We start from the raw sequence: 20,206 nt of genomic DNA on the forward strand, positions 1-20,206 counted from the left end.
CACAAAGCAGTCTAAATGATGGTGTGGGGCCTAGGGGACTGAGGGTATAGATGGCCACAAAGCAGTCTAAATGATGGTGTGGGGCCTAGGGGACTGAGGGTATAGATGGCCACAAAGCAGTCTAAATGATGGTGTGGGCCCTAGGGGACTCAGGGTATAGATGGCCACAAAGCAGTCTAAATGATGGTGTGGGCCCTAGGGGACTCAGGGTATAGATGGCCCAAAGCAGTCTAAATGATGGTGTGGGGCCTAGGGGGACTGAAGGTATAGATGGCCACAAAGCAGTCTAAATGATGGTGTGGGGCCTAGGGGACTGAAGGTATAGATGGCCCAAAGCAGTCTAAATGATGGTGTGGGGCCTAGGGGGACTGAAGGTATAGATGGCCCAAAGCAGTCTAAATGATGGTTCGGGGCCTAGGGGACTGAGGGTATAGATGGCCACAAAGCAGTCTAAATGATGGTGTGGGGCCTAGGGGACTGAGGGTATAGATGACCCAAAGCAGTCTAAATGATGGCGTGGGGCCTAGGGGACTGAAGGTATAGATGACCCAAAGCAGTCTAAATGATGGTGTGGGGCCTAGAGGGACTGAAGGTATAGATGGCCCAAAGCAGTCTAAATGATGGTGTGGGGCCTAGGGGGACTGAAGGTATAGATGGCCACAAAGCAGTCTAAATGATGGTGTGGGGCCTAGGGGACTGAAGGTATAGATGGCCCAAAGCAGTCTAAATGATGGTGTGGGGCCTAGGGGACTGAGGGTATAGATGGCCACAAAGCAGTCTAAATGATGGTGTGGGGCCTAGGGGACTGAGGGTATAGATGGCCACAAAGCAGTCTAAATGATGGTGTGGGCCCTAGGGGACTCAGGGTATAGATGGCCCAAAGCAGTCTAAATGATGGTGTGGGCCCCAGGGGACTCAGGGTATAGATGGCCCAAAGCAGTCTAAATGATGGTGTGGGCCCTAGGGGACTCAGGGTATAGATGGCCACAAAGCAGTCTAAATGATGGTGTGGGGCCTAGGGGGACTGAAGGTATAGATGGCCCAAAGCAGTCTAAATGATGGTGTGGGCCCTAGGGGACTCAGGGTATAGATGGCCACAAAGCAGTCTAAATGATGGTGTGGGGCCTAGGGGACTGAGGGTATAGATGGCCACAAAGCAGTCTAAATGATGGTGTGGGCCCTAGGGGACTCAGGGTCTAGATGGCCACAAAGCAGTCTAAATGATGGTGTGGGGCCTAGGGGACTGAGGGTATAGATGGCCACAAAGCAGTCTAAATGATGGTGTGGGGCCTAGGGGACTGAGGGTATAGATGGCCCAAAGCAGTCTAAATGATGGTGTGGGGCCTAGGGGACTGAGGGTATAGATGGCCACAAAGCAGTCTAAATGATGGTGTGGGGCCTAGGGGACTGACGGTATAGATGGCCCAAAGCAGTCTGAATGATGGTGTGGGCCCTAGGGGACTGAGGGTATAGATGGCCGCAAAGCAGTCTAAATGATGGTGATGGGGCCTAGGGGACTGAGGGTATAGATGGCCCAAAGCAGTCTAAATGATGGTGATGGGGCCTAGGGGACTGAGGGTATAGATGGCCACAAAGCTGTCTAAATGATGGTGTGGGGCCTAGGAGGACTGAGGGTATAGATGGCCCAAAGCAGTCTAAATGATGGTGTGGGGCCTAGGGGGACTGAGGGTATAGATGGCCACAAAGCAGTCTAAATGATGGTGTGGGCCCTAGGGGACTCAGGGTATAGATGGCCCAAAGCAGTCTAAATGATGGTGTGGGGCCTAGGGGGACTGAAGGTATAGATGGCCCGAAAGCAGTCTAAATGATGTTGTGGGGCTAGTGGACTGAGGGTATAGATGGCCCAAAGCGTTTTAATTGATGGTGTGGGGCCTAGGAGGACTGAGGGTATAGATGACCCAAAGCAGTCTAAATGATGGTGTGGGGCCTAGGGGGACTGAGGGTATAGATGGCCACAAAGCAGTCTAAATGATGGTGTGGGGCCTTAAGGGACTGAAGGTATAGATGGCCCAAAGCAGTCTTAATGATGGTGTTGGGCCTAGGGGGGACTGAGGGTATAGATGGCCACAAAGCAGTCTAATTGATGGTGTGATGGGGCCTAGGTGACTGAGGGTGTAGATGGCCCAAAGCAGTTTAAATGATGGTGTGTGGCCTATATGGGACTGAGGGTGGAGATGACCCAAAGCAGTCTTTAGAAAAAATTGAGTGACGGGGTGGGGGGACAAAGATTTGTGACACGGAGAAACTAAAGGGAGTGGGTATCTAGGTAGTTACCGTGGTTATATGATATCAATTGGTCGCGAGGAACGGAAGCCATAATATGTCACTCATGTTGAAGCCGACGTCATGAGGTATTGTGTCGTGTTTATGGATCTTGATGGCCTTTCTGATGCGTCTTGGGTGCCATGCCTGTAGAGGAGCGATGAATACTGCATTCCAGTCAACATGGTGTCTTGTAATGTGTGAGTGTTTGGCGTGTAGCAAATTAAAGCTACACGCAATTAGAAGGATCTTCGATTTGATATTTATGTCCATAATATCAAAGACATTCAAGAATTAACTGAAATGAGAATGTGTTGGGAATTATTGCAATTTAAATATCAGACCCTTTTGGCCTTTTCAAAAATCGCGTTCCTGCCTTGTCGAATTCGTCAACTCATCGAGTTGTCCTATAAATCAAAACAATGTGCCCGTCTCGATAGGATAGTGATGGATCCAATATAATGTCCTCTCCTCATCCTACAGGCCTAACTGTTTAAATCAAAGCCATACTGGGGGCCAATTGGATGTTGTTTTTATTGATGTAATAAAGTGTTGTAGCCCTATTATCATTATATGCATAGTTTACATTGTTTTGTTAAGTTTTGAGGCAATATCGTTAAAGTAAAGTCAAATAAATTTAACCATAATTTCTTGATCGAATTAATTTGACCGTCTTTTGTCTGGATGTGATGCTCAGAACTGTCCCAAAGGTTGTTTGTACCAAGGTTTGTTTCCAAACGGATGATTGTTATCCCAAGTTTAAGTAATTTGTCATTAATTCGTCCAATGTTTCTGTTAAACTTGATCACAAAACACGTTCGTCTCTGTGATTGCAGTAGTTGTTAAGCCTAATCATAGATCTCTTACATCGAGTGTAGCTAGCTGGAAGTGTTGTGTAGAAACAACTGATCAAGTAGTTTTGCCTGTGAATGAATGTTTCTGTCATCACGCTGCTGATTCATCCTGCATTAAGACAACTAATGCCATTCATTCATATCCTTAATATAAAATAGCCGTGTCGACCTCCTAGTGTTTCCTCATTCCCGTAAGCCTGTGTAGGTGCCTTTATACGAGCCATATACAGTCGAAGAGTCTGCTGGCTAATATCCTGGTAATCCACTTATTGTTTTAATTAAAGGTCAGTGAACGTAAAACTGGGTCATCGAAGACCAACTCAGACGGGTTTCTTTGACTGTCGCTTCACCTCACAAACAGCTAAACCATTCCACTCGCAACCAAAACCATATTAATAAATGCATTTGCTAATTAACTTCATCTCTTTTTTACTTTTTGAATAAATTTGTCATTCATTTGTTTAAACACTTAATCCAATAAACAATCATTGATCATAAAAACAACATAACGAAGGAACAGCAAAATGTAGTTTACTTTCTTTTTTTAGAGAGGTGGTCAGGACGCAAAGTGAAATATGTTAGATGCTGTGAAATAAATTGACCTTCTTTATTAACTGGTACAAAGAATTTCATCGTGGTGTTGCAAATATTTCATATTTCAGTATTCACACAAACTGTTTCCCTTATCAAACATTATTATCTTTATCGGATTCTGTTACTAACTTGGTCGTTATGTGGTTCTTTGCTTTTGTGCGTGATCAATTTGTTAAATTGAACACAAACCGTCGGATCTTCAGGTACAAATATAAGCAACTGTTTATTGACCCCAAATGAAATGAAGACTATAGTAGCGGGACTATTAAATACAGGACATACAAACACACGAACCTCAAAATATTGACATTACTCTTGATGTTCTTACCAAAACCTAACAATTTTCCCAAACAGGCTTTGCTAAAGAAAGGGGTATCCGACTTTTCGCTGTTGTTGTTTTAGTGTCTCCTGTAACGTGTTACTCTGATCTATGCCGATGGCGGGAAGGCAGTTACTTTCAAAATCCCCGGGTTGGAGTCTTGTTTCATTTTCACTTGAGGGTAATTTCACAAGCGTTGTTGACTTTTTGGAGAGAGGACGCGTGTTCTACGGGATCTCCGGCTTGGCACGTTGCTGTTTAAAACGTCGCAAGTCGTAAAACTTGAAGGTTTGAGTCTGCCCGGAGGTGACCTTTATTTTTAAAAGCTTGAGCACCGTTAAATACATGTGTAAACATAAAACGATGTTAGGTGTACTCCAGAGAAACAGTAATGGGATGAAGCAAGCAAGAAATCACACATAATCCGTAAAAAGCAGGGACCTAGGGGGGGCAGAATTGAAGTCAAGGTGCAGAAACACAAGAACCTCATAAAAAGCGAAAACCTTTATACCTAATCCTGTGTCTGCTATCCCCCACGATGAGTAAGAAACTGTCTTTATTATTAACCATTTCGCCGATAATTCTGTCATATTTGAAACTTTCAAGACACTGGAGACTGTTGGTAATTGTCAAAGACAAGTCTTCTCACTTTGTGTATCTCAACATTATGCATAAAATAACACACCTGTGAAAATGTGAGCTCAAATGGTCGTCGAAGTTGTGAGATAATAATGGAAGAAAAACCACCCTTGTCACATGAAGTTGTGTGCTTTCAGATGCTTGATTTCGAGACCTCAAAATCTAATTCTGAGGTATATAAATCAAATTCGTGGGAAAATTACTTCTTCTCGAAAACTAAGTTACCTCAGAGGGAGCCGTTTCCCACAATGTTTTATACTAGCAACAGCTCCCCATTGCTCGTAACCAAGTAAGGTTTGATGCTAATAATTATTTTGAGTTATTACCAATAGTGCCCACTGCCTTTGAAGTAGCCTGACTGACGTTCTTTTGTTCTCTTTCTGAAACAGATATATGGTAAATATAGGCCTACTGGGTACATTTCTTGTCTCAATTTGCCAAGAAAGGGATATTCATGAGCAATGTTATGCAACATCCCTTTGAGATCTTATATATAAACCTGCCTCACATTTGTCTCTTGCTAGGCTCTTATATGAGACGGGTCAGATGGATGTGAACATTTTGGTTCACAAACTTACCTTCTACTTCTGATACCGTCAAAGCTAACATTTCCCTCCTTAACACCAGCCTTCTTGTTGTTCTTCACCATTCATCTGTCTACTGTATTTTGTTAACTGTTTTTATTGATGTCGTTCTGTGTATAAGCTCTTCACGTTAATGATGCCTTGTATTTGGTGTGGGCGGTGATGAGTGACAAGTTGACCAGCCTTCTCTAGCACGTCTGTTACGCATGATTGTGTCCGACGGTGATGATTAAGTCCGACATCATTTTTGAACCATTGTGTCCGCCCCATTGTTTCCGTAGAACCATTGTGTCCGACCCATTGTGTCCCACAAACCATTGTGTCCGACCCATTGTGTCCGTAGAACCATTGTGGCCGACCCATTGTGTCCTACAAACCATTGTGTCCGACCCATTGTGTCCGTAGAACCATTGTGTCCGACCCATTATGTCCTACAAACCATTGTGTCCGCCCCATTGTGTCCTACAGACCATTGTGTCCGACCCATTGTGTCCGTAGAACCATTGTGTCCGACCCATTATGTCCTACAAACCATTGTGACCATTGTGTCCGCCCATTGTGTCCTACAGACCATTGTGTCCGACCCATTGTGTCCTACAGACCATTGTTTCCGCCCCATTGTGTCCTACAAACTATTGTGTCCGACCCATTATGTCCTACAAACCATTGTGTCTGACCCATTGTGTCCTACAAACCATTGTGTCCGCCCCATTGTGTCCTACAAACCATTGTGTCCGACCTATTGTGTCCTACAAACCATTGTGTCCGACCTATTGTGTCCGACCTATTGTGTCCTACAAACCATTGTGTCCGCCCCATTGTGTCCTATAAAACCAATGTGTCCGCCCCGTTGTGTCCGAATTTCGCCAGGTTATGTCTGATGAAACATGTTCGACACACATTGTTGTTTAAGTTAGTCAACGCCGATTGGATTTCTTTGAGATTAGTCAATATTTTTGTATGGGCCCCAAAATCCCCAAAAGACTTGACCAGTGTTTTGCTAATAGTATTTTTTTAAACATGTGGCTAAAAGAAACTGTTTTTGTTTTTGTTTCCCTATCACATAATGTGACCTGCTTTGCAAAAGCTGCTGTTATGTCGCAATTTTTTATGTATACGTGGAGTAGCAAGGGCTTAATTCAGTTTCAATTTGATGTATGTTATAGAAGTTTTTATAGCATCTTGCCATTCCAAATTATACTACAACTTGCATTCAATTGTTTCAAACCAAGTTCTTATGATTATCCCTATCTAGCCACGGCTAGTTTCGTGTCGTGGCCGAGCGGTTGAGAGTACCGAATTCAAACTCTGGTGTTTCTGATCAGCAGAGTGTGGGTTCGAATCCCCAGCCGCAACACTTGTGTCTTTAAGCAAGACACTTAACCATTGCTTCGTCCTTCGGATAGGACGTAAAGCCGTTGGTCCCATGTGTTGTGTAACGCTTGTAAAATAACCCAGTGCACTTATCGAAAAGAGAAGGGGTTCGCCCCGGTGTTCCTGGTTGTGGCTGCTTCATGCGCCGTAGCACTTTGTAAACCCTTATAAGTGCTACATAATTGGGTCTCAGAATCCATCACTGCAATAACCTATCTTTCTGACAGTTTGTATATACTATAGGCGCCTTGAGTACCTTGTTTGGTAGATACGTGCGCTATATAACACTTCGATATTATTTTATTATATTATTTTCCCATTAGATTATTCATCTAAAACTTTCACAAATTGAATGTTATGACTTTGTAATGTCAACATTGTGAACTTTTACAAAGCCGCGAGGACATGACCAAATAAATCCGTAGCGACAAATTAATGCCAAATACCCACAGCAATATTTACCTGTGGCAACGAAAGCTTTTTTTATCGGTACCACGACTGGCAATGTATCGTAAGGAGGTTAATTAAAACAAAAAAATTATTTTACTCGTGCTGTTGCTCAAATTACGAGTCCCTTGGCGTTTCCCAGAGCGGTCTGTTCTCCCTCGGCATCATCTAGGGAAAATAGAGCGCTTTCTAAGCAATTAACATTAATTATTCTAAATTTGTACATATTTAAACATATTCAAATCGGTTAATGTTCAGCACAGCCACATGTTTAAAAAAATTACTGTTAGTGTTAGCAAAACACTGGTCAAGTTTGGGGGCCCAGAATAAACATTGACTTATCTCAAAGCGGCGTTGACTTACATATAAAACAGGGTGTGTCAAACATGTTTCATCAGACATACTTTGGCGAAAACAATGCTTTGGACAAGACGGGGCACACACATTGGTTTAAGGACATAATGGGGCGGACACAATGGTTTGTAGGACACAATGGGTCGGACACAAAAGTTCTCCGGACACATTGGGTCGGACACGATGGTTTGTAGGACACAATGGGTCGGACACAATGGTTTGTAGGACACAATTGGGCGGACACAATGGTTTGTAGGACACAATGGGTCGGACACAATAGTTTGTAGGACACAATGGGTCGGACACAATGGTTTGTAGGACACAATGGGTCGGACACAATGGTTTGTAGGACGCAATGGGTCGGACACAATGGTTTGTAGGACACAATGGGTCGGACACAATGGTTTGTAGGACACAATGGGTCGGACACAATGGTTTGTAGGACACAATGGGTCGGACACAATAGTTTGTAGGACACAATGGGTCGGACACAATGGTTTGTAGGACACAATGGGTCGGACACAATGGTTTGTAGGACGCAATGGGTCGGACACAATGGTTTGTAGGACACAATGGGTCGGACACAATGGTTCTACGGACACAATCGGGCGGACACAATTGTTCAAAAATGATGTCGGACTTAATCGTCACCGTCGGACACAATCGTGCGTAACACATGTCATACTGAAGAATAAATGTCCTTAAAGGCTATATTAACCTTAAACACTATTGGTAATTACTCAAAATAATTATTAGCATAAACCCTTACTTGGTGACAAGTAATGAGGAGAGGCTGATGGTATAAAACATTGTGTGAAACGGCTCCCTCTGAAGTGACGTAGTTTTCGAGAAAGAAGTAATTTTCCACGAAATTGATTTCGAGGTCTCGAAATCAAGCATCTGAAAGCACACTTACTACGTGTGACAGGTTTTTTTTTTCTTCTTTCATTATTATCTTGCAACTTCGACTACCGCGTTTGAGCTCAAATGTTCACTTTTTTTTTTGTTACGCATATGTTGAGATACACCAAGTGAGAAGACTGGTCTTTGATAATTACCAATAGTGTCCAGTGTCTTTAAGGTCTAAGCTATAGAATATGGGCAGCTGAATCACTCAATATGCCGTGCAAGTTTCGCGCGTATATTCGAACATTATTGTGACCACGTTGATTTACCAAGTGAAGAAAACAAACTCACGCACTTTAATTTAGAATCATTTCACAGGCAAACACAACTCTTGTTCTTTACCGATGACTTAAATACCAATCTGCTTTAAAGTATCAGCTACATGCCTTATGAAGAAACTCACTATAAGAACACTGATACGTAAGGGCATCGAACCTCTTATCCAGACATCAACACCCAGCAATTATTTCATTCTTTTAATTGACGTAAGTTGAATGATATCTATACATTCCTGATCTGAAAACTTTAAACACCGTAGTCCATTTTTAGCACTTGCTCAACCAGTGAGATTACAAGCTTCGCGCTTCCTTTGCACAAAATAACCTCCTCCCTCCAAAAAAAGCATTGCATCTCTGCCTATCATTAAACATTATCCTCCTTGGCAAATATCGACTCAGTGTTCCTTTTTCATCCAATTTATCACTATTCCCTTCCGCTTTTTTCGAAATGCACTCTACCATTGGGGCTTTGGTTTCTGTAGATGGCCAATCTCATCCATTATTAGCATGCTGTTTACACGCGTGGAAGTAAACCAACCAATCAACACTGGCAAGTTGATAAAGCGTCCCAGAGCTCACAAACACATTTTAGACTTTGGGCCTACCTCAGTTGTTTGCTATTCAGTTTACTCCATTTTCCCTGTGTTAATATTGGAAATGCTCTCATTGGCAGACTATTAGACCCTGCCTTATTCTTCTTTAAGTTTTTACAATCAATTGATAAAACATGGCACTTTTGAGAGCACCGTTGTGCTCTTAAATTGCTTAACTGTACTTTGTGTCCCTGATGATGTTTAGCTATGGTCCAGTCTTTATAATACAATCCCCGGCGTATATCGTCAGTTTTAAAAACAATAAAAGGCCTAAATAATAATATATAAAAAAATAATAAAAAATACGTCTACATTTTGTTTTCACTGATGATGAATTCCATAGAAAGCATGATGCAGCGCGGCGTGAGCACCCCATGCCCATGTACTTTAAAGCACGTTATGAGGCTTATTGATAAAGAAGTTACTTTAACTCCATCTAATTGGGTTCTTTTCCCCTTCACGGCGCTGTTTAGTTGACAAGATAATTCGGTATTCACAAGTCTGTGAACATCGTGTGTATGCCGTGTGTATCAGTAGCGGTCGTACTGCAGCGACTTAAACACTTCAGTGCTCTTTAATGATAGGTACTCACCCTTCAGTCTTTTGCGCCGCAGTTTGGGAACAATTTCAAATTATAGACGGTATGTTCTTGAGGAGACTGTAGGGAAGGAAGTCGGTGTCGTCCTTGACGTCTGCTGATGGCACTATGGAGTCAATGGATGAACTCTCATGCTGGTTTTCACTAAGACTAGAATCCAAGCGAAAAAGTCTTCAAGATAAATGCGTCTCTGCTACTGTGGATCGTGTGCAGCCGGACTTTGTATTAATCCCTAATGTTACTAACAATATGGTTCAGCATCACGTATCCAATGGTGTAATCTCTGAATGGAAATACATGTAAACCGGTTCAGATGGTTTCTTCAGTTTAACTTCTCGCTTCGCACTTGTATCGTTGCATATTGAGGACCACAACAGACTGACTTATTTGAACAGTTTTGCTGTGTGATTATTGCAGAGAATTGCTGAATGTCACACATAAGTCACTGTGTTTGTAATTTCAGCAGGTTTCGATGCACAAATAAATGGGTAAGTTAACATTTATTTATTCGATGTATTTATTTACAAATTCTGTTGTCATGACAATACAGTACTTTGTTTCGTTTGTACAACCAAAGGATAATTCACAGCCGTTGAAAATCTGAGCCCGAACGAAGGCAAACTGTTTAATAAAGACTTCTTAATGATGAGTCTATTAGTAACGTAGACCATTAAAGACAGTATCAAAGGTAAATTATATAATGAACAATTACCAAGAAGGCAGAACGCCTTCACAGTTCACTTATTATTATACAAATATATACCTAAAGTAGTCAACAAATTAATATAGAAACACAATAAAATCACTGTTGCTTGTTCCGATTCAAAACTTAAAGGCACTGGACACGTTTGGTAAATGCCAAAGACCAGTATTCTCACTGGGTGTACCCCCAACATGTGCATATACAATAACAAACCTGTGAATATTTTGACTCAATTGTTCATCGATGTTGCAAACAAATATTGAAAGAAAAAGCACCCTTGATGCACAAAATGTTGGTGCTTTCTGATCAGCGGCGTAGCCTAACTAAGGGACAATTTTTGACCGGGGGGGGGGGGGTCAGAGTTAATCTGAGCGGTTTGAACATTTCGTCTCCGATCTCACCGAAATTCAACCAGTAGCTTCAAAACACCCACGTTCATAATTAATCTCAGAGCAATCTGAGCGGTTTGAATTTCGGTTTCGATGTTAATATATTGACAAACTATTAACATACCGAATATATATAAACTGAAGAACAAAGTAATGTCTCAATGAAGTAGATATTTGAGATCAATGACCTCACAGCTCAAGAGTTTTCAACAGCTTTTCCTCATTTTAATTAACAAGTACCCAGCACGTTGTGGTAGCTTCATGTGATGGCAGAACGGGCGCGCGCGGGTGCGCGATGGGTCACATTTGCGGATGTGTTTACCGAAATTGCAAAGGTACAACAAAATCATTATATGTACGAAGGCCCATTAGTGCCAGCAAAAAATAAAATTCAAATCCGTTATTACGGATTCGCAATCCGTTATTACGGATTTGCAATCCGTTATTACGGATTAGTAATCCGTTATTACGGATTAGTAATCCGTAATTACGGATTAGCTTACGGATTTGTAATCCGAAACTACGGATTCCCTCGAGAATCCCCCGAGGGCGCTATGTGCTGGTTACTCAGCCTAGAGTGCAGTGGTTTGATTGACGAGAGCTATCGACTGGCGTCCGCCATTTTGTGGAGTCAAAGATTTGACACCACCAAAATGACGAACAGTTTTACTTCACGTAGTATAGAGAAAATCACACAAATGGCATTGTGTGCGGTCATTACATTATACATCTTTCCAACCATTTAAATTTACTTCATAACATTCGCCAAATCCAGGGCAATGTGTACTGTTTTTAGGGACCGATTTCTGCAACGTTACATGTTAAATATTAAATGTTCAACAAAGAATAATAATAAAACAACTGTTCATGTTTCCATCATGATTTATTTGACTTGAAATCATAGTTTTTCTGTTAAGCAAATAACGAGCGTTTTCGGAAATTTGAAGGGTATGCATGGATACATGTAGATATATCATGGGAAAAAATGCTTCACGGTGGAGACTCGACTTGATGTATTTCATTAAAACTACTCAGATATAATCAATGTCAATTTTGCCAACCAAGTGATGTTAGTTTGATTTTTTCCTTAATTATTTCACTCTGGGGACTTAGAAAGTCATTGGGTCACCCAGAATTAATGGAACTACAACTGTCTTCTAATCATTGTTCTTATGATAGTTATATAAACGAAGAAGCATCTTCCTTACACTTAACTCCGTCGGGATCTAAGATTCCTAAAAAGACGGCGGACAGTTCCCTGTCCAAATTGCGAATCCGTAATAACAGATTATAACGAATCCGTATAAATAACGGATTACTAATCCGTAATAACGGATTACGAATCCGTAATAACGGATTGCGAATCCGTAATAACGGATTACTAATCCGTAATTACGGATTACTAATCCGTAATAACGGATTGCTAATCCGTAATAACGGATTGCGAATCCGTAATAACGGATTGCAAATCCGTAATAACGGATTGCTAATCCGTAATAACGGATTTGAAATTTATTTTTTACTGGCGCTAATGGGCTTCCGTATATATGAACTAGTTTTCAACATTGAGTTATACGCAACCAGTGCTCCAAAAAGTTTGTTTAACTTAACATTTTATATTCTTGCAATTATTACATGTCTCGAAGGTTCAGATTTCAAATGGAGAGGGGGAGGGGCACTGACCTCAAATGGGGAGGGGGCACGTGCCCCCCCCCCCCCCAGTAAGGCCACTATTTCAGATGCTTGAGAAAGGCTTAAGGCTTGATGTCTTTCTTATATTCAAATATTTTGGTGAGAAATCACCTCATTCTAAAAATGTACGTTACTTCAAAGGGAATAGTTTATCACAAGGTTTTGTATTATAAACAGCTCTCCATTGCTCGTCCAAGTCCATGGTCCAAGTAGGTGGTTATGCTGATAAACATTTTGACTTCTGAGTATTGACAAAACAAGTCCAGCGCCTTCAAAACGTGACCAAAAATTTTATGATGAAATTTCCACATGTTTGGTGTATTTATTGAAAACTAAAGCATGTGATAACCAGTGTATTATCTAATTAATGCGAGACTGTGAGCCGAATGACATGTTACCCAATCATCAAGTGTAAACCTCACATGGGTGTACATGGGTGTACAGTATGCTATTAGATCAAAGAGAACCGACGCAATTTCTCAACATCCAACTCTCTGGTAATAATAAAGTGAGATAACGGCCAACGTGATTTATTGTTTCATCTGTCACACGTTTTCGGTACAAACTGCGTGTCTATAAAGTTATATAGATGCAAGACACAATATTTACGGTTTACTGTTTGCGTTTCCATACAATAAGTAGTAGACGAAAGTATACATTCAAGGCAGTGGTCACTATTGGTAAAAAAATCAAAATAATTATTAGCATAAAACTTTAATTGGTAACGAGTAAGTATAAAACATTGTGAGAAACGGCTCCCTCTTAATGATGTAGTTTTCAAGTTGATTTCGAGACCTCTGATTTAGAATTTGGTGTCATGTGAAAGTTGAGACCATTAGCAGTCCATATACCTAAACCTTTTCCTCCAGAATCATATATTTTTTATTCAGCAGCCATTTCAAAAGTGTATAGGGTTTTTTAAGACACACGGCAGTGTCCATTGTCTTTAAAGAAGAAGACAAATGTTTAAAAACAAAAGATATGTGATTGGCCGAACACACTTCCCACTGTAGTGTCAAACCATGCGGACACGCATAGATTGGTAAGAAAATATGGGTCAACACAGGGGACATTCGTAACGTATCAGCTTTTAATTACTTCAAGATTAAACAACATTGGGCTGGGTCATGATTAAATAGGATAGTCAATACTTCGAAATCCTTTCCAAGATGTTACAAGAACTCAGTTTCAACAGTTTTAACAACCTTATTTCAATGTGTCCAATGTGTTTCAAAGGCATCTTGTGAACAGACGGAAGCGTTAAAGGGACATTGAATGTGAGAAAGTCATAACAAGTCATATGATTTATATATATAAACAAATGACTCAGGTACACATGTTCATGGTCAGTTTGTAACTTAAGTATATGGATTAACATAAGTCGTCAATTAGGCCTAATTGTGACGTATACTATAGGCCAAAGTCCTAACTGTGAGATGACTGTCTTTTCGCTTCACTCCCATTGTCCCTTTAATACTTTCTGTTAACATTATCCCCAATCAAAACGTAAACAGTTATTATATAATAGTGTCCTCCCGAGGTGGTGGCATCACACTTTGCTTCACATGTTGAGTGCTTGTGTACTTTCTTTGAAATTAAAGACTAGAGGACTGTATTTAAATTGCTCTACAGTGACGTACATACTACTAAACAGAATTATGCTTGCAACCCGGGCACCTGGACACAGCTGTAATATTTTAAGTTGTTATAATTTATACCATACACTTGTGGTGAATATGTCCCAACTCTTACAAAATACTGACTTCTCATGTAGGGTGCTTTCAAACGGGAATAAAAACAGCATTAATGTGGCCTAAGAGGAAACACTTGTAAGGGAACTCCGTTCAATTATTATATTCGTTACGCCATCTTTTAATGAAGTGAGATGATTAAATGTAATGACAGAACTGTGTTTTTCATTGTACGTAGCATGCTTGCCATTGATTGATGACATGTAAAATGTAATTAATGATCATTCGACAATTAGATCCGAGAGATATAATAGTGAACGTGTTTCTGGTATAAATTGCAAGCATGTGTTGCATTTACTGCCATACCAGCACCATACTTGGAGAGATTGAGACGAGTTGTAATTGTTATTTTGATCTAGTTAAGGAATGATAGAGACACGCACGTCTTGGCCTCCTTTATCTAAAGTTCCCTTGAGTTATATTCACGTGACTGTGTGTGCCATGGCATTCTTCATAGTATTGACTTCTCTCGTTCGCTCATCCCTGCATTCGGAGGGCACTTTAAGACAAAAATATTGACCAGATCGTGATCAAAATACACCACACGTCAATTACTACCAGAAATGAGCAGTAGACCCATCTTCCAATGAATGTGCATGTCGCTGTCTTTGAAGTAGGCAGGCTGCCAGATGTCCATCTTAACATTGCAAATGATTTTCGTCTTCCTTGTTGAAATTGACACCTCATATAATGCAGCATTTCCTAACTAAAATATTTGTATCAGCAATTATCTCCGATGTTTGCGCGCGGAGCCTACATCTAAATGGAAATTGGACCTGCTTAAAGGCCCGGCAAAGTTTAAATTCTGAACACCATAATATTAGCATTTACACCATCTAACTTTTTGAAAATCTTGTTGCCAATTTTGGCAAACTCTACCTGTTTTACAAACACATTTGTGATGAACATTTTAAGATCAGCTTGACCGATTTTTGTGTCTAAAATTAACCGGGTCAAAAAGATAGTGAATCTGAATTTCTGGTGAGCACAACATACACACGGGTTGGACTCGCTGGATCATTGTACAATTAATTTCTCACCAACAAATTGCACGGTACTCAAGTAACTTTAAAACGGGGCGCAACAGGATAAAAGCTATAGATCTTGCTCAAGCTGCAGTCCTGTTCAGTCCAAGCATGGTCCAAATAAAAGAAATCTGGCTTGCTGTTTTATCCTTGAAGGCATTTGGGCTAACAGTGTAAACATGTGCAAAGTAGTGAACATAATTGCAACCCGATCACTGTGTGACTTGAAATGGCAAATTAAATCATGATTTTAATTATTACTGTCCTGATACTGCACAGAAGCACCAAGGGCAAAATCAGCTTAGTGTCCCTTCAAACTTGAGTTTCTTTCTATGTGTCAATTCCATAGGAAAAGCTGCCTTGTATTTACAAAGTTCGTTATAGAGCGAGGCATGTGTTGAACATTTAAATTTAACTAAATTATTAAAGAAGAAAAACGAACAAGAAATTAAAACTTGTTAACAAAACTGAAATTTTAATTTAAAATCAATCTAAATTGTTTTCATTTAAAAGTAATGTATTATGTAGTAACAAATGGATGCTATCTGTCCACAGTGTGTAATTTTGGGAGTCATGTTGTATAACAACATAATGTGAGGGAAACAGATTCCCAAAATAAGCCAACTATAAGTTAGTTGTGGTGTTGAGGTCAGGTTCATTGTCAATCCAGACCTATTACATTAAACATCTACCTCACTAAAATGAAAGGCAGACTTATCATTGGCCATGTGCACTTCCATATATGTAAATCTCAGCAGTGGCAAACGCAAGGGTCTATTAATGACCATTTGTCGGTTCCTTTGGATTCTTACATATCTTAGTTTAAGTGTTCCAAGTCTTTCCCCATGTTTGTAATCATCAACAATTATTTCACATTATACAAATATCACAACATTAAATATTTAAAATTGTAATATTAAACTAACTGTAACCCCTCAATTAAAACAGGTTGCTTTTTGAAAAAGGATACAAATGTCAGGTTGAAATTGAAGGCTGAACATTGTTCCATTATGAAAATAAAGTGCTTCCACTATACTATACAGTTTTGAAACCCCCAATTAACTGTTTGGGTTCCAACAGAGTGTAGTAAATACGAATACATGCATATCAAATGGACCAGTGCAGGTCTCTCCTTAAAAATTCTACCTGCTAGAGGTTATACAATAAAAACAGTTAAACAAGAAATGAGCACTAAAGTAAACTTACTCTGGTTATAAGTTATCAGTTGTGGAAGTTCAGTCATACCGAGCAGAGCACTACTACATAAAATGGGACTTAGCTTTGCCTTGTTAATCAGGAAGGCCGTATATGTTTAAGAAATTAAAAAACTGACATTTGTATTTCTTTTTCAGTGACAACTATTTTATACAGTTGTATCTCCGATTATCAACAGAATATACATAACACGTTCCCCCCAAAACAAACAAAAATTAATAATAATAATAACAATAATAATAATAATAATAATAATAATAATAATAATAATAATAATAATAATAATAATAATAATAATAATAATAATAATAATAATAATAATAATAATAATAATAATAATAATAATAATAATAATAATAATAATAATAATAATAATAATAATAATAATAATAATAATAATAATAATAATAATAATAATAATAATAATAATAATAATAATAATAATAATAATAATAATAATAATACTAATAATAATAATAATAATCACTGGAAAATTGGATCAACCAAGGGTAAAATATTTTAAGATGAGTATTAGAATTATAAGCTTATAATAACTATGTGGAACAAATTTGTATCATTTCTAATACCCTTAGGCATTAAAACAAATTCACTTCTGTTGTTTATGGTTTTTAGGCTTATTTTTGGGTTTGTTAGATTTGTGGTAATAACTCATTGGGGTTCTATAACTGTAATAATCCTGGCAACTAAACTGTGATGATTGATGGGTTTGCCTGGAGCGCCAATCGGATTGAACAGCATATTGCCCATTGTCAAATGGCTGTCTACTACACTGTTTATAACTGACATCTCTAGAGGTATAATTAGTTGGTTGATATGCATTATGATATGAATCATTCTTGGCATGACTAAACACTGGTAAATGTTGATGCTCAATATCGTGTGGTACACAGTCATCTGAAGAATCTGAAGTGAAGCGGATATGTCTACCTAGTTTGGGTTTACATATATCAACTTCTCTCTTAGTAGTTGCAGTCTGACTACTATGTGGCCTTTTCCTTCTTTGGGATTCAATCTGACTACTGCTGCCATTGGGATTAGTGTTTACTTGAATGGGGTTACTTGCACATTGAGTAGTAGCGTGATTTGACCTTTCAATGTCTTGGGATGCAAGTGAGGAGGATTCATCAAAGTGCATTACACGGCTTCTGGCTCTGTAAGATGTTTGCTTTGCTCCACTGCAAGATACAAACAAAATCAATCAATTGAGTTGTAATGCGTGAAATTAAATCAAATGATGATTACAAATGACCATAGCCTTTTCCCGTTAGTAATACAGACAGCCTGCCATTGTAGATTGCTTGCTTTGCCATTTTTCTTTCTAAGCTTCAATGAATGCAACTAAATATGGCCAGGAGAAGAGCGTTTTACAAGTATAAAACATATCAAACCCAGCACTGTAACTGATATGTATAAAACATATCAAACCCAGCACTGTAACTGATATGTATAAAACATATCAAACCCAGCACTGTAACTGATATGATTCAATCTTAAAGTCAATGTTTTGTTGAGTAATGTGTCTTCTGAAATTACAATCAAGACATAAAACAACAAATTAGAGTTCTAATAACACACATGGAAAGAAATATAATTCTATTTAAATTTGAATTAGAAAATTGTCACATAGAGTCAAAGTTCTCTGAAATGAAAAGAGACATTTTTACTCCTGGACGAACAGTGCTCTCAGTTTCACAATGCTCAAAATATTAACATGCAGATTTGTTACTAGTAGAAAGTCACTCTCTATTTCTATGGAAAATCACTTAAATTATTCATACAAGATTTAACAAATAATCTAAATGTATGGCAATGAACAGGAAAAAGCAATTAATATTCAAGTTAAGGAATGAAAGAATCACAACATTCATCTAGATTATGTTTTCCCTCTAAAGTGACTCTGGAGAAACTACAATTTTGATGACTTCAAGTTGCCAACATTTTCAGCCATTATAACAAGCCCTTGTTCATTTAAGCCTACAGCCCTGCATGCATATAATTTACCAGCCAGACAACATTTATCATTTTAAATTAAAGAAATTGAAGCTTGTCTATCCTTTACAAGGGAGAAAATAAACCATATGTTAAACCTGAAGATGCAATTCAGTACCTTCAGCAAGAATGCGGTCCATGTACAATTATTGTTTGTTTATCAAAAAGATTTATATAGCGCATTTCCAAAATTGACCAATGCGCTTTATAATACAAACTAAAATAAAAAGCAAAAAAGCACAAGAAACAGCATTTTATAGAAATATATAGAATATTAGCAAAATATAAAACCTACGGGACAAGCCTTGCAAAGAAAACATTAAAACCAGCAACATATTACTTGGAAATTAAATACAAAAATGTACAAATACAAGATATACTGTACATGTATAAACTAAGAAAATGCCCAGTACGTCATTATAGTATGGATGTAAGTTGTGCCAAATACAGCAAACTAATTCTTCTTTTTTAACTTATTTAAAGGGGAGGCGACCGCCCTCAATAACAACCATGTTTTTCTCCGGGGACCAAAGTGTTGTTATGTACTGTATGCCCGAATGCAACAGCAACAGGATGACCGAAACATGATACCTCTATGACATCCTCTCCTGTCCGCAAGGAATAAAAACTAAAAACACACCAAGTAAAATCAATCTGGAGCATGGGGGCAGATATCTTATTCAAATGTACGTTTAGAATGTCAGAATCGCAGACCGTGGGACTAATGGTCCATCAAATAAAAGAGCTGTGGGACAAATTGAGGAAAAAAAATGTGTCAAGAGTAATGAACCTTGGGACTTATGGGTCATCAGACTATGTGCTGCAAGAACACATGGGCATAGTGGACTAGTGAACCTACAAGAACACATGGGCATAGTGGACTTGTGAACCTGCAAGAACACATGGGCATAGTGGACTAGTGAACCTACAAGAACACATGGGCATAGTGGACTAGTGAACCTACAAGAACACATGGGTATAGTGGACTTGTGAACCAGCAAGAACACATGGGCATAGTGGACTAGTGAACCTACAAGAACACATGGGCATAGTGGACTAGTGAACCTACAAGAACACATGGGCATAGTGGACTAGTGAACCTGCAAGAACACATGGGCATAGTGGACTAGTGAACCTACAAGAACACATGGGCATAGTGGACTAGTGAACCTGCAAGAACACATGGGCATAGTGGACTAGTGAACCTACAAGAACACATGGGCATAGTGGACTAGTGAACCTACAAGAACACATGGGCATAGTGGACTAGTGAACCTACAAGAACACATGGGCATAGTGGACTAGTGAACCTACAAGAACACATGGGCATAGTGGACTAGTGAACCTACAAGAACACATGGGCATAGTGGACTTGTGAACCTACAAGAACACATGGGCATAGTGGACTAGTGAACCTGCAAGAACACATGGGCATAGTGGACTAGTGAACCTACAAGAACACATGGGCATAGTGGACTAGTGAACCTACAAGAACACATGGGCATAGTGGACTTGTGAACCTGCAAGAACACATGGGCATAGTGGACTTGTGAACCTACAAGAACACATGGGCATAGTGGACTAGTGAACCTGCAAGA

The 20,206-nt window shown here is 39.3% G+C and overlaps 1 protein-coding gene across 1 annotated transcript in view; it reads right to left on the minus strand.

Moving 5' to 3' along the window:
* Positions 1-17,055: 17,055 nt before the first annotated feature.
* The window catches only part of LOC117295065 (RNA/RNP complex-1-interacting phosphatase-like), a 53,368-nt gene continuing 50,217 nt past the window's right edge, over positions 17,056-20,206 (minus strand). The window contains exon 10 of the mRNA XM_033777638.1: positions 17,056-17,794. Within this exon, the coding sequence (XP_033633529.1) occupies positions 17,206-17,794 (589 nt within the window). The 3' untranslated portion in view covers positions 17,056-17,205. The remainder of the gene's footprint in view (positions 17,795-20,206) is intronic.

The sequence above is a fragment of the Asterias rubens genome, chromosome 9 (assembly GCF_902459465.1).
Source record: "Asterias rubens chromosome 9, eAstRub1.3, whole genome shotgun sequence".
NCBI lineage: Eukaryota > Metazoa > Echinodermata > Asteroidea > Forcipulatida > Asteriidae > Asterias > Asterias rubens.